This window comes from Euprymna scolopes, chromosome 19, assembly GCF_053919585.1.
Source record: "Euprymna scolopes isolate OS-2025 chromosome 19, ASM5391958v1, whole genome shotgun sequence".
Classification (NCBI taxonomy): domain Eukaryota; kingdom Metazoa; phylum Mollusca; class Cephalopoda; order Sepiida; family Sepiolidae; genus Euprymna; species Euprymna scolopes.
This window is the reverse complement of record NC_136500.1, coordinates 35,153,122-35,169,917: the sequence shown is the minus strand read 5'-3', so window position 1 is coordinate 35,169,917 and position 16,796 is coordinate 35,153,122. Positions and strand designations below refer to the sequence as shown.

Below are 16,796 nucleotides of genomic sequence, written 5' to 3'. Positions count from 1 at the left end.
AGATAGGTTAGCCAATGTCAGTGAATATTTAGTTGTAACTCCTTAGTAAGAAAATAAATATAATTTTATTTCATTAGAAAAAAAAAAAAGAAAACATTAAAAGTTTTAGAATAGGTTAATTTTCAGTAATAGTCCAAAAATAAAATATCAAACTGAGTAGCAAAATGAATCTAATTAAATTTAATTTGAGAAAAAATTGCTATTAAAAATATTTGACTTCTTTGTTGCAATCTGGTGGAGATGGTTATGATATGTTTTACAGCTTATTTCAGAATTTTTCAATGTATCGACACTGCATTTATTATATAAAGTATCCTAGTTATGCCTAATATCCGATAAAGTCTAAGGATTTTTATTTCCCTGTTATGGCAGAAATATGTATTATGTGGAATAGGGATTGGTTTGGTCAGGTTGGTTGATTGTGAAAATGGTGCCTGTTTGGTCGACCTCCCCGCTCCTCCCCAATTCCATCTGAGGTCTGATAACACTGGAGGTATAAATTAGTCTTACTGTACATCAAATCTATTGCTATGGTTGCTGGAAAAATGGACCCTACCACCGCTCCTGTGTTAAATGCAGATGAGTTATTTCCCTTTAATACAGGAAATGTAGACTATTCAAAGCAAACATGCTGTTTAACATGTGAACTAAGTGGATTAGTGAATGTCTGTTGAGGTTGTCAGATACATTAATCCTTTAAGTACCAATAGGATACCAAATAACTTCTTTTTAAAATCTATAAGATAATATATAATAATACTGCTCATTGTGTAATTACGCTGAAGAAAGGATAAAATTTATCTATATTCATCCACTTCTCTTTGAGAGTTGTAATCCTTGTGAAAATTGCTAAAATTCAACTAGTTTAATGATGTGGGAACTTATATAAATGAGTTTTGCAATAGTAAACCACTAACTTATTGCAAAAAGTGCAATATAACTTTTTGTGTAAACGGTTTTGTTCCTTAGCATATAATGTATAACTTTTGTTTTTTTTATTTCTAAAATATATCAAATGTGCCCAGTGTTCTATTTGTAGGAAAGTCTGTTTTACTTTATAAATACAATAACCTTTTCATTTACGTTATAGAAAATAGAAAGCTGAATAATGATGTATTTGTGTTTTTCTCTAAAATAAATTATTTCAAAGAATAAACAAGCTTTCGACTTCTAAAAAAAAGTCTTCCTCAGGTTTGACGTTTTTTTTAAAATCTTTTTTGTAAATCATCTTTCCTGTAGAAAACATAAAATCTCTTATGAATAGTAGTCTGTAGAGGTGTTAGGGTTATGGTTGATTTTTAATGTCTGTTGTGAAACACTGGGCTGCTTGTTATAAGAAAACTATTTCCACTTGGAAAACATTGTTTCGCATTTGAATTAGATTTTTTTTTTTTTTTTTTTTTACACTGTGGTCACCACTTATCAAAGCCTGGAAGCCACTCAGGGATAAGGGTTATTGCAAGTACAGTACGTTAGTGTGGAGATTTGAAAGAGTTTACTTAAGGGGGTGGTTCATTAGGAATTTGTTTACTTAAGGGGGCGGTTCATTAGGAATTTGTTAATGTTGGACTTGAAGATATCCAAGTTGTAGTCAGGTGGGAAGCAGGCAGACGGAACAGAGTTCCACAGGCGTGCAGTTCTAAGAATGAAGCTTTGTTCATGGAATCCATGATTAGTTACAAAAAAAAAAGTTTCACAACCCGAGGAAGACTTTTTTTATAGGTCAAAAGCTTGTTTATTCTTTACGATAAATAATTTAATTTGGAGAAAAACACAAACACATCTTTATTTGGCTTTCAAATTTCTTTAATATAATTCAAATATGAAACAACGTTTTCTAAGTGCAAATACTTTTCTTATTAAATAACCTTTTCCTTTCAATTTGCATATTCTAACATGTTTTGAGTCATTACACAAAAGTTCAACTCAATAGTAGGAAATTTAGATACCCTTGTACTTGCAGGATATTTAGATATTTTTTAAGAAAGAATTCTAAAATATTGAGGAAACCAATGCCAACAATAGAATCTTCAGATTCATACAATATGATGATGAATATTTGGTAACAGAGTATAGTGTTTATAATTGGATTTCACCAATGTGAAGAAACAAACAAGGTTTATTTGTTTGACTTGGATATTAAACTTCTTTTTTTTTTTTTTTTTTTTACTTTTCTACGAACTTGAAATTATATTGATCTAAAACAAATTGGTCTCCTCTCATATCAACAAGGGAGACAATTACAAGAAGTGGAAAAGCCAATTACAATTCTGGTTGAATTTCGCTATTTCAAAAAAATATATTTTTTATTTATTTATTTTTTTTATTTTCTTTTTCTTTTTTACAAAAGAGTCACCACTTATCAAAGCCTGAAGACCACTCGAGGATAAGGGTTAATAAGTGTATGGTAGTCAATGGGACAAATATTGTAGTGATCATTAGTAGTGGAAATTTGGTAAATTTGATTACTTAAGAGGACGGTTCATCAAGAACTTGTTGACCACCATATTGTAGTCAGTTGGAAAGCAAGGAAACGGAAGAGAGTTCTACAGGTGTGCAGTTCTAAGAAAGAAGCTTTGTTCATGGAATCTACGTTTAGATTTAGGCATAGATAAAGAGTTGGGAAATTATTGATATTGATTTCAGCTAGATGAGTATTTTTTTAAATTTTTTTTGTGAAAGTTAGGCAAGTGTGGATCATAGATTGGAGCTCAGAAGAGCACTTGCCATGAAAATGACGATAAAGCAGAGACAGGCTCGAAATGTCTTTTTCTATGGGAAAGCTGTTGCAGAGAAGAGGAAAGGGCATCCCCCACTAGACTACAAAGTCTATTTTGAATTCTGTCAAAGCAGGATAAGCTGCTTCTAGCAGCTTATCCTGCTCAGATGTAGTAACAGTACTCCATCCTTGGACGTACTTGCCTCTTATACAGGTAGAGAATTGCATCAGGAGTGAGATATCTACTGGGGCAGTAGAATAATCCCACCATTTTTCCAGCATCCTTGGCAACGGATTTGATGTACGTGTTTTCAGATCAGGAGTAAAAGTCAGACCCAGAAACTTGTCAAAACATGGAACAAAACATGAGAGCCATTCATTTCAATTGATGCAAGATGGGGATCAGTATTGATGATGTAAAGACAGAAACTTGGTTTTAGATACATTAAAATTAACCAGTCACTTTTTTCCCCATTACACCACGTGCTCAAGATCAGAAGAAAGAGAATCAGAGAGAACTTTGTCGTTTATGGCCTTTGAAGTGTTGCCATAGGTAGTAGTGTCATTAGTATAAATTTTTATGAATGATTTTAGGATGTGATTTGGAAGGTCATTGATGTAGATTATGAAGAGAGTTAGGCTCAAGATGAACCCCTGAGGGACTCCAGCATTAATACTGTGAGCTTCTGATTTCTACCCATCAACCACTATTCTTATGAACCTATCAGAGAGAAATGATTTAATAATTGAGAAAACATTTATAGCTATACCATAGCTGAAGATCTTTATGCCATACCCTATCAAAGGCCTTATGTCAAGAGCAATTTCACCAGAAAGGAATCCTCCATTGAGATATAAGTGTTAGCACATCTGCTGCAGATCTAGCAGAATGGAAACCATATTGGATGTCACTGAGGAGGTTATTTTTGCTGAGGTGGTTGATTACTTCTCTATTTAACACAGATTCCAAAAACTTATTCATGACATACAGGAGATTTATTGGTCTGTACTGACTGATCACCTGAATTTTTAAATATGGGATATATTGATGAGGTTTTTCAAGCTGTTGGGAAGCAATTCTCCTTAAGACAATGCTTAAACAGTTTTGTAAGTATGAGAGCTAGTTTTGGTTGAAGCTTTTTCAGCATGATAATTGGAATGCCGTCAGGGCCAGTTGCTTTACAACATCGAGCACAGATATTTGTATGTCACATAACGTGTTTTCAGATGCAGGAGGAAATACAGGGGGTTGGCAACCCTGATCGCATAGAGTAGAATTAGCTGCAAAGTTCTTGGCAAAGAGTTTGGCTTTGTTCGATGCTGACGAATTACCTCAAGTCCATTGATGATGGTTGGAATAGAGCACACGCTTTTATTCAGGGCCCTATTTCTTATTTGCCGAAACTGGTAGGAACTAAACTGCTGCTCAGCTACTGTGGACTTGACGGACTGAACATACAACTCTCTCACATTCTTTATTACTGTTTTACAGTGGTTGCTGGCACTCCAGAAGGCAGCTTTAGTCTCAGTACATCTATTATGCTGGAAGCAAGGGAAAAAGTGATTTCTGTGCGCAATGGCAGCAGCACATTCTAGACAGAACCACAGCTGGCTGTTAGGTATTTGCTGGAATTTTTTGGAGGGTATGAAGCGGTCTGTATAAAATAAATGAATAAACAAGATAGACTCCATTAATAATGAAGAAGGAGAATAAAACACATAATTGTAGACTTGGGCAGGTTATACGTGAGAAATAAGAATCAGCGTTTGAGTGTCTAGAAAAGTTTGAAAGCTATAAAAGGTCTGAAAGAATTTTTATTGCAGACAATTGCAATGAGTTTGATGGATGCTATAATAGAGTAAGGTTTTATGGGACACAAATGTACTTGTGCTCATTTATCCTCCCATCAAAAACAATTTGCAAGAGCTATTATCAGTGTTCTTACTTATGATTTTTATTATGATTTTATTATTAAACCTAATTTAATAAAAAAATAAATGGACGAATCTGAAAACCAAGTAAGGATTGAAAAAAAAAAAAAAAAAAAAACTTGAAGAATCGGATTTGTTAGAGTATGTAATTTTTCAAGTAAACACACTCAGTATCTCTCTCTCTCTCTCTCTCTATCTATCTATCTATCTATATATATGTTTGTTTATTAATTATACAGAAGTTCAGAAAAACATTGGTACTGTCGGTTTCAAGCCCAACACAACGGGAAACCGTTAATGGTAACACGTAAATAATGTTCAGCTCTCGTCAGCCATCTTGTTTTCTCACACAGAAAACAAGATGGCTGACGAGAGCTGAACATTATTTACGTGTTACCATTAACGGTTTCCCGTTGTGTTGGGCTTGAAACCGACAGTACCAATGTTTTTCTGAACTTCTGTATAATTAATAAACAAATATTTAGCTCTTATATCGAAAAAGTTTTTCTTTGTAATCGAGCACTTTGTCGGAACTCTTTCCTCAAAATACAGTAAACAAATATATATATATATATATACTAGCCTGGATGCCTGGCCTTGCCCAGGTTTTTGGAGGTGTGTGTTGAGCAAAAAAAAATAAAAAGTGGTAGTAGGCGGGTAGGTTCAAACCTGTACCTTGAAAGCGGAAAAAAAAAAAACGTGATGTCTTTGCCGTTGCGTCCATCACCAAACCGGAAGTGGTGAATGTTTAAATTAAGGCTAGTCAATCAAAAAGAGGTGATGACTTTTGAAAATATCGGCAAAAAAAGTGACCCCTCCTTGTAGAAAAGTGCCCAATTGAGAGTGAAGGAATTAATGTTTTTAGCTAATTTTTCGATATTTGTCGTCCAAAGGCTCAAGCTTGAAAATGATACCGATCTTATGAAAATCCGTTACCTCTGTCAAAAGTTTTAAGCAGACATACAAACATACATACATACATACATTTAAACAGACAGGTGAGATTTATATTATAGATTGAGATATATATAAAATTGATTCTGTTTGTCTATGTGTGTAACAGTTTCTACTAAACTACTTTATCATTTTTTTGTCTACAGACTTGAAACTTGATACATAGGGGATTCTAACCTGTGGAACAAATACAATTTGGTTTTTAGCTGGTAAAAATAGCTGCTAAAAGGTCAAAATTAAAAAATTATAACTTGGAAAGTGTAAGGCAACTTCGTGTTCTACGCATATGCAAATATACATTTAAAGTGGGTCAAATTTTTAAATGTTTGTATAAATCAGTCAACACTAAATGTGTGGATTTCATTTCTAGCTGATGACACCCAAGTCATTTTTTCTTTGAACTTTTAAAATCATTACTATGCATTGGGTACAATATAATAATTAATAAAAAATTGGTTTTATAATAATAAATACAAAATCTGCATAAATTAAAATATCATGTTTCAGCATATTTTACAATTGGGCAATGCTGGGCAGTGCGTTATTTTTTTTTTTATAAAGACATACTAATTTTTTTATAAAGACATACTAATTTTTTTTTTATAAAGACACTAATTTTTTTTATAAAGACATACTAATTTTTTTATAAAGACATACTAATTTTTTTATAAAGACATACTCATTTTTTTTATAAAGACACTAATTTTTTTTTATAAAGACACTATTTTTTTTATAAACACATACTAATTTTTTTATAAAGACATACTAATTTTTTTTATAAAGACACTATTTTTTTTTATAAAGACACTAAATTTTTTTATAAAGACACTAATTTTTTTATAAAGACATACTAATTTTTTTATAAAGACATACTCATTTTTTTTTTATAAAGACACTAATTTTTTTTTATAAAGACACTAATTTTTTTTTATAAAGACATACTAATTTTTTATAAAGACATACTAATTTTTTTTATAAAGACACAATTTTTTTTATAAAGACACTAATTGTTTTTTATAAAGACACTAATTTTTTTTATAAAGACATACTCATTTTTTTTTATAAAGACACTATTTTTTTTATAAAGACACTAATTTTTTTATAAAGACATACTAATTTTTTTTTTATAAAGACATATTAATTTTTTTTTATAAAGACATATTAATTTTTTTTTATAAAGACCTACTATTTTTTTTATAAAGACATACTAATCATTGGTAGCTAAGATCATACCGTTGTGACAAAGGATCTGAATTGAGAGGTTTGTAATAAATTTAGAAATCTAACAAGACGCTTGACTGGTAATATTAACCAGTGGGTTAATAAATACCAGAAATAAAAATGAAAACTTTTCATCATGAGTATGAAGAAAAAGACAGCACACAATATAACCAAAACAAAACTTGGTGCTTATCCAGTTTCGCCTCTATATTAAAAAATTATAATTGCATAAAAATCTTATGTACATACCAATAGGCCAAAATTTTCTCAAATTCATCCAGTATTTTTGGTTTTATAAATCAAAATCAAAATTAATCACTAAATGATTTCTAGCTAGTATCATGCATATGTTGAATTATGTCCCTTGATTGTTGATCTTAATGTAAACAGGAAATGGTAGATTAGACATTTCACTGTAAAAATGTGTTTCTTCTTGTTTAAAAAAAAAGCACAATGAATTTGTGCCCTTTTTCATGTACTGTCTTATTTTTAAAACCTAACACATAAGTATATAACATTTTTGTGTCATTTTTATTTTTTTTTCCTTTATATGAATAGTTTTTTTATATTGGGGTAAAACTGGAAAAGTGCTAAAAAATGTGTTAAAATTTGAAGATGGTACAAAGGTTCTTTCTTTACAATAAACTTCTATTACAGCATTAATTAATAATGTGGCGATATTATGACAACGTCAAATAAACTTACTGATAAATTCTCACGATCCATTTATCCTGCATAAGAGAAACAAACAGAATTTTGATTCCTGGACAATAAATTGAAAATAAATAAATAAATAAATAAAACAGCAGGTAAAGCAAATGGAGGTTACACACACGTTAACTCGGGGCATGATTAACGAATAAGTTCTCATGGTTAAATTAACATTTCTCTGATAAATGGAAATGTTATTTCAGTAAAGAAAAGGAAAAGAAAGAAAAAGATTATCGATTTAGGAAAGTGAAGGGAGACCAGCACTCTGTGGAAGAGGAAAAGGGAAGTAGGATTGATTGATTATTAGAAAAAAAAAAAAAAAAAAAAAAAAAGCAAAGATAACACAGAAGTCGTTAAGGGAGATACAGTAATCACACTAAGAGAAGGAAGCAAGTAATGTTTCAATAAAAACAAGGGGTTTTGGACGATCAAGTGTCCCTTTGATATTTCCTAATGAATCCACGCTGATGTTGGTCACAAATTACCAATGACCTGTTAACCATTGGCATAAAAATAGTGGCAACAATAAAGGTTCAAGCACTGTTTTTCATTTTGTACAAGCGGTCTATAAAAGCCAAGACCGTGGCATCTAGTATTGCAGTTGACATTGCTAAGAACAAAACAATAGACCCCGCTCTTTAGTTTCAAAGGTTTCTTGTGGTGTCTTAAGCTGCTGATCTTTCCTTTGATTAGGTGATGGCCTATGAACTTTCATCATACCCACCATCCCTCTTTGAGGCAAAACATCTGTTATGTAAACTAAACAAGGCACAACTGATGGCTGCTATAAAAGAACAGAGTTCAGATGACGCAGTACTCAAAGATGTACCAGAAGTGGAACATAACGTTCTTGACAGAAGTTCTCTTCTCCGTCGACTGAAGTGGTCAGAAGGAAAGACGTATTGTTTAATTGCTGATGGCTATGCATCTTTCACAGTAAAGCACTGTGATTAAGTTACATGGTAATGATTACACTGGAGGACCAAACACCCAAACACTAAGGACAATCTGAAGGGAGTTGAGCAACGAAATGTATGTTCACATTACATTTAAACTTTTGCATGTCAGTACAATTAGGGAAGTAGGAAACAGGGAGGGAATTATAAAGTCTTACAGCGTAAAGGAAGAAACTATTAGAGTATAAGGTTTTCCAGCATCTAGGAGCCTCAACAGTAAAAGGGTGGGATTTTGCTGCTTTTCAGGTTAGTCAGGAATATGTACATCGAGGAGGCACAAGTGCTACGAGTTCATCAGAGCACATTCCATTAAAATATTTGTAAAATAGGCACAAGGATGAGACATTGCAGTGATGGGACAGAGGTGGAAGTCTGACCGATAGCGTGGGACCTATTAGACTTGAGATTCTTTTTTTGGACTCTGGTAAATGCTTCAACCCAGATGTGGCAAAACTGCTCCATACATAGGCCAATTGTGGCGTTTTAGAGATGTAGGGTGCTCTCTGGTGTGAATAATTTTCTAGCACAACAGAGGGAGCTCATCTTCTTTGCAGCAGACTTGGCAATATCCTCAATGTATTTGTTCCAGTTCATGTTGCCTGTGAATATTAGACCGAGGAGTTTGAAAGATGGGTTTTCAGGTAGTATGTTTTTTGTTTATTTTATGAGTATACATAAAAAAAATTGAAAACAGCTGTAATCCATGAATAAAAGCTGATTGAGTTAGAAAACAAATGTAAAGACAACAACAACAAAAGAAAAAACACCTCCATATATTCATACCATATTTTCATACCATATATTCATACCATCATGAGAGATTTAGAAGTTATTTCAAAGAGGTTCATTCATTGAAGAAGAAAAAACAAAGTATATATATGTGTTTCCCATTGACATAAATTTATTAAATATATTGAGTGATGTGGTTCTCGGTTGATTAACTGTGTCTAACTGTGTCGGATATATACTCGAGATTCAAAACAACGAAAAGAATATTCTGTCATGCACCTATTTATTATAGGCAATATATATGTGTGTGTGTGTGTGTGTGTGTGTGTGTATAATTATTTCCACAACCAAACAATGTCACAACTTGCACAAACCATGGCAGCATACCAGAAGTCCAAGTTATACCTTCATGTGGGATCATCAGTTGAATATATCTGAACTCGGGATTTGAAACCAGAGTCACTTAAATATGAAGCGAATACTCTGTCACCTGGCTGGGCCACTGCAGAATGTCTATAAGCTAGCACAGATCAAGCAAACCGTAGCAAAGTCCGACTGTGGAAACTTGAGTCTTGGACTTCCGGTTTGCTGCTTTCGTGAGCTGTGGCATTGATTGTAGAAATAACTGCATATCATCTCACATTCGAAAATCACACACACACACGCACACACACACATATATATTTAGTAGAAATGGTAATTAATAAAAACTGAAGAGAATGCTCAATACTGTTGTAGAGCAAATATGAGTTTTATTTTTTATTACCGTATCTTTCTGTTAAGTTACATTATTGTTTCAGCTACCCGGCCGTTTTTTGGCCGTCTGCAGCTTCCTCAGACTTTTACAGAAATGTTCGTTATGATGGGATGAAAGAGTGAATGATGTCAGAAGAGGGGTGCGAGAAGAGCGGAAAAAAGAAGGGAACAAGGGGGAAAGATAGGAGGGGTGCTTGGTATGTCGGTAATGTTTTAGTTTTGGAGTTTAAGGACCTTGTGGGGGAGGGTCTGGGAAGTTCATTTCTGGTGTGGCTGAGGGCATAGGGATACATGTATATATATATATATATACATGTATATATATATAAATATATATATATATATATATATATAAATATATATATATATATATATATATATATATATATATATATAAATATATATATATATATATATATATAAATATATATATATATATAAATATATATATATATATATATATATAAATATATATATATATATAAATATATATATATATATAAATATATATATATATATATATATATATATAAATATATATATATATATAAATATATATATATATATATAAATATATATATATAAATATATATATATATATATATAAATATATATATATATATATATATATATATATATATATATAAATATATATATATATATATATATAAATATATATATATATATATATATATATATATATATATATAAATATATATATATATATATATATATATATATAGCTTGTCACGACCGGCTTTCGCTGGGGACTACGATCGCGTTCGCGTGACAATGCTAAAAAAAATAAATAAAAATATGTCCGGGTTTGGCTCGTTCAGGGGTTAACAAAAGTGTGTGGGGAGGGGGAATTCTTCTGGTTGGAACACCGTACGCAGAAAGTTAACAAAGCAAGCAGAGACAACTCGAAGGACCGAAGGTTGATTTTAAAATGAGAATTTATTAAACAAATAAACAAAAAATAAAGATAACATATAAATGGGGGTTGGGATTAAACTTAAGATATTAATACGAGCAGAGGGAGAAAACAATTTTAGCAGTTGGCAAAAACAAGACAAGAGAAGAAAAAGGGGCTGACTCACAATGGCGACCGCTTTGGGGTATAATCCAGCTAGCGTCTCCAGCAAGGAATAAGACAGTTTTCTTTTTATGGACGAAGGATTGGTGTTCTCTTTTTAGCGACAACTCAGATAGTCCTTGTAGTTGTTGTCTTTCCTTCTGATGTAGTCCGGCGAGACAACACAAAGTTTTCGTGAACGACTCGGTGCCGTTATTCCTTCCAAGATAACACACAGAGTCCCCGTGTCTCCCGTCTTTTCTTTCAGTTCTGCTCCAGCCTTTTAGCGCTCAATGGAAGGTTTTCGGTTCCTTTACCCGAATGTAATACGTTTTTGATTTGGTTGTTTTTTTCTTTCTTTTCTGTCTCTTTCTCATGACATACGTTCACGGCTTGTAGTAGCAGGGATGACCGTTCGTTCGCACCCAAGGTGACTGCTCAACTGCCTGTATTTTCGGGTAGGTCATCACGCGTCCACCCCTCCTCTTCCCACTCACGTCGCCAACAAGTCTAAAACAAAGATGATGAAAAGGGATCTCTTCTCAAACTTTGCCAACCGCCGATACAAAAATAGAAATGATGAAATTTACTTTCTCCTTTACGCTCGTTTAGAAGATGCCTTCAAATGGCTTACTGCGTATTTGTCACACCTCCCTACCAAAAAAAAAACGAAAAAGGACTACCTGTAGTACTTTTTCGGAATGCTGGGGACCGGCTTAGTTCTAACTAGACTTCCTTTTTTTTTTAACTGCTATTGAAGCTACTCACGGGAATTCTATTTGAGCATATCAGACACGAGATAGGGTGTCCGCGCACAAGTTGTCGACGCCTCGGATATGTCGGATGTCCAGGTTATATTCCTGTAGGAACAGACTCCAACTTAATAGCCTTCTATTTTTACTCTTCATTCGATGTAGAAATGTAAGAGGGTTGTGGTCTGTGTATATGATGGTCGGCTGACTCGACGATGATATATATACGTCGAAGTGCTGTAGACTGAGGATGAGGGCTAAAGTTTCCTTCTCTACAGTAGAATAGTTCTTCTGGCATGAGTTGAACTTCCGAGAGAAATAACTCACAGGGTGCTCAATACCAGAAGGATTGGTTTGGAGTAGAACTGAACCGATACCATGGTCGCTGGCGTCAATAGCCAAGCGGAAAGGTTGTTGAAAGTCCGGAGCCCTCAGCACAGGATCAGAGCATAATAGCGATCTGATCTGTTCAAAAGACTTCTGGCAAGAAGAGGTCCATGTGAATTTGGACTTTTTAGACAACAGTTGGGTGAGAGGTGACGCAACGTCAGAAAAGTTCCGGCAAAACTTTCTATAGTAACCGGCCATACCAAGGAATCGCCTCAGGCTTCTAACATTGGTCGGGGCTGGGACATCTAAGATGCTTTGGATCTTAGCGTTGATTGGGGATATCTTCCCGTATCCTACAGTGTGCCCCAGATAGGTTACTTCGGCTTTTCCGAACTCACTTTTTGATAAATTGATAGTGAGGTTTGCCTGTAAGAGTCGGTCGAACACTTTCCTTAAGGATGCGACATGGTCAGGCCAATTGTCATTATATATGACAATGTCGTCGATGTAGGTTTCGACGTTAGACAAATCCCTCAGGCAGTGATTCATCATCCTTTGGAATGTTGCCTGGGAATTTTTCATACCAAACGGCATAACCCGATATTGGTAAAGTCCTTGTGGGGTCACAAACGCAGAAATGCTCTTGGCGCGCTCAGTGAGGGGTACACACCAATATCCTTTTAACAGGTCCAGTTTGGTGATGTAAGTCGCCCTCCCCACTCTGTCAATGCAATCATCCATCCTCGGAATAGGATGTGAGTCTGTCCTTGTGACGGAATTCACCTTACGGTAATCCGTACAGAACCGAACCGAGCCATCTGGCTTAGCGACTAGGACGCATGGTGATGACCAACTGCTCTGGCTTGGTTCGATAATTCCATGCTCAAGCATGTACTCCACCTCTTGGCGTATCACTTCCGCCTTTTGGGGGTTGACGCGATAGGGATGTTGCTTGACGGGGGTAGCATTTCCAACGTCCACGTCGTGTTTGGTGATGGTCACTTGTTTGGGCGTATCCGGGAATAACTCACGGAAATCCCTAATGAGGTTTATCATTTCCTCCTTCTCGTTACAGTCCATATGGATGACCACAGGCGTGAGGTCGGCGAGAATGTCAGAATTTCGCAATCTCATAGGATGGTCACTTTTTCCTACGGATTCCTCAGGGGTATTAGTCTGGCTGTGTCCACAGTCAGGTCTAACAATGGCAAGGACAGGGTTACCCTCGTCCCTCTGGTAATAAGGTTTAATCATGTTTATGTGGCACATCTGGGTGGCCTTGCGGCGGTCCGGCGTTTTAACGACGTAGTTGAGATCGCTAGCCTTTCGAGCAATCTCATACGGACCGTGGAATCTGGCTTTTAGGGGTTGACCAGATATGGGTAACAAGACTAAGACCTTGTCTCCGACTTCGAAAGTTCGCGGGATGGTGTTCCGATCATACCGCCTTTTCATCTTTCCCTGGACCGATTTGAGCCTTTCTTGAGCGATCTCGCTTGTTTCTTGCAATCGTGTCCGGAAACGTGATACATAGTCGAGCAGTGATCTATTCTCGCGGCTCTCCTGCATCCATTTATCTTTCAGCAGTGACAGGGGACCACGCACCGAATGGCCGAAGACGAGCTCAAACGGGCTGAATCCCAGCGACTCCTGAGTAGCATCCCGTGCTGCAAACATTAAGAACGGAAGGCCTTCGTCCCAGTCACTGTGATGGTCGAAGCAATATGTCCGTACCATGCTCTTCAAAGTTGAGTGGAAGCGTTCTAGGGCTCCCTGTGATTGGGGATGGTATGCACTGGATTTTACAGTCGTAATACCCAGGCTACTCATGGCTTGCTGGAACACTTTTGACATGAAGTTTGATCCCTGGTCGGATTGCACTACCTTCGGCAGTCCAACCATGGAGAAGAAGGTGATCAAAGCTTTGGTGATTTTTCCAGCCGATATATTCCTAAGAGGTATCGCTTCAGGGAATCGAGTCGACGCACACATAATGGTTAATATATGTTCGTTCCCGCGTTTAGTCTTCGGAAGGGGGCCAACACAATCGACGAGGATCCGACAGAATGGTTCCTCAAATGCAGGAATCGGATGGAGGGGGGCATTGGGGATTCGCTGATTTGGCTTACCCACCATTTGACAGGTGTGACAAGTTTTACAATACCTCGCCACGTCCCTACGGATCCCTGGCCAATAGAAGTGCCTGGTAATCCGGTCATGTGTCTTTCGGACACCCATGTGGCCTCCCATGGGTGTCTCATGGGCTGTCCTTAGCACCTCCTCCCTATATCCTCTGGGTAAGACTAACTGTTGTACAGTTGACCAGTCCTCGAGGGCAGGTGTATGTGAGGGTCTCCACTTCCTCATCAATGTACCATCTTTGACAAAGTACCCGGATGGTACCTTGTCCAGCTCCTCTTCGTCCAGTACTTCTCTGAAAAGCGGGGCGATTTCGGAGTCTTTTCTCTGCTCATGGGCGACTGACGTCCATGAGACTGAGGTTTCCCCAACTACTTGTTCATCCCTGGTGCTGGGGTTTTTGTCTGGGGTCTCTTTAAGTTTAGGACTCAGGTCTATCTCGTGACCTAAACATGTTTGGGAAAGGTTGACGACTTCAGTTCCCCTACCGGCGCTGCTTGTTTCAGCACGTTTTTCTCTGGCCTCCTTTTGGGCCCTCACCCGAGTCACCACACATGCTGGGTATACTCCAGCATCACTGTCCCCTGCCTTATCTGCACCTGCTGGTGTGCTTGGCACTGTTGCCACTTTTAAGGGTGGGGGTGATACTTTTTTTCCGGCCAAATCATTGCCAAGTAGCATCGCTATGCCTCTCATGGGCAGATCATCGACCACTCCGACCTCTATAGTACCACATACTATGTCGGACTCGAGGGTCACTTTATGGAGTGGAACGCTAACAAAGCCGTTTCCGACTCCCTGTATAATTACTCTTTCGCCCGTGGCAGTATTTGCCCTACGCGGCATGCGGTTACTCAATATTAAGGACTGGGTTGCTCCCGTGTCCCTTAATATTTTTATCCTCATCTTCTCTGTGGGTTCACCCACAGGGCACACCGAACCATCCGAGACAAAGGGTCTATATTCCTCTCGGATCTTGTCAGTGTCTACTTTTGCGAGGCTTCTATGCGACGCAATAAACCCTTGCGGTTTATTCGAGGGCGCACCCCTGTTTTCCGCATCTTTCTTCCTCGCTGAGCAATTCACTGCTATGTGCCCTACCTTTCCACAGTAGTGACACGTCAGCGTTTTCCATCTCTCCGCCTGTTGACTATTCGGAGAATGGGTCTTATGGGTTGAGCTGTCCGGTCGGTTGCGGTTGTTGGTCTGAATCGACCTCATGCTCGGACCAGCGCTAGCCGCCATTCTGGGGTTAGTGCCGCTTCCGTCAGCGAACGGGTCATTCGACCTACTCTTGCCTCGTTTATGCGTCAACGCATATTCGTCCGCGAGGGTGGCCATTTCATAGGCTGTATCCACTTGTCTCTCGTTAAGATAGACTTTGAGATCGTCATGGACACATCGCCTAAACTCTTCCATCAGCATCAGCTGCCTTAGCTTATCGTGGTCTGTACCCACGCTCTTAGCTGCACACCACCTATCAAAGTAGACTTCTTTCTGACGAAAGAACTCAACAAACGTTTGCTTCTCATCCTTCCTATGGCCCCTAAATTTCTGTCTGTATGCTTCTGGGACCATTTCATAGCTTCTTAAGATTGCGGACTTTACAATGTTATAGTCAGCGCAATCCTCTGCTGACAGCGACGCATATATTTCCTGAGCCTTACCCTTTAATACTGTTTGTAGAAGTAAAGTCCAGGTCTCCAGTGGCCAGTTCAGGCTTGATGCGATTTTCTCAAAGTGTTGAAAATAGTTGTCAACATCAGCCTCGTTGAACGCTGGCACAAGTCTAACCTGTTTAGTGAGGTCGAACTCATTTCGCCTCTCACTATGGAAGGTTCTCCTATCTTCAATTTCTTGGCGTCTGGTCTCCTGCTCCATTTTAGCCTTCTCTAACTCTACCCTAGCCTTTTCCATTTCAATAGCTTTATTAGTCTCGATTTTTATTCTCTCAAGCTCAATTTGGGCATGTGAGAGTCCAGGCGAGTCTGACACAAGATTGTCCAATACATCTTCTTCGAAGATATCGTTATCGACCATGTGCTCTGCAACTATTTTCACTAGTTGTGGTTTTCTCATCGAGCGCTTAGGCTCTAATCCTAATGCTGTTGCTACATCAATAATACTATCTTTCTTTAATCTAGAAAGTGCCTCGAATGTGGGAGAATTTAAAAAGGTTTCTACTACAGACATTTCGGTTTGATGTTTTTCGTTGTCTCGCACCCGCTTCGCCTCTACCCACGAAGTTCCAGTAAACAGAAGAAAAAGAATCCCGGACGACGCCCCCAAGCTTGTCACGACCGGCTTTCGCTGGGGACTACGATCGCGTTTGCGTGACAATGCTAAAAAAAAAATAAATAAAAATATGTCCGGGTTTGGCTCGTTCAGGGGTTAACAAAAGTGTGTGGGGAGGGGGAATTCTTCTGGTTGGAACACCGTACGCAGAAAGTTAACAAAGCAAGCAGAGACAACTCGAAGGACCGAAGGTTGATTTTAAAATGAGAATTTATTAAACAAATAAA

General features: G+C 37.1%; 1 protein-coding gene across 1 annotated transcript; it reads right to left on the bottom strand.

Annotated features, from left to right (window-relative positions):
• Positions 1-11,841: 11,841 nt before the first annotated feature.
• LOC145240196 (uncharacterized) lies at positions 11,842-16,467 on the bottom strand. Its single transcript, XM_080103781.1, has one exon. The coding sequence runs from the start codon at positions 16,465-16,467 to the stop codon at positions 11,842-11,844; it is 4,626 nt and encodes a 1,541-aa protein (XP_079959907.1).
• Positions 16,468-16,796: the final 329 nt, after the last annotated feature.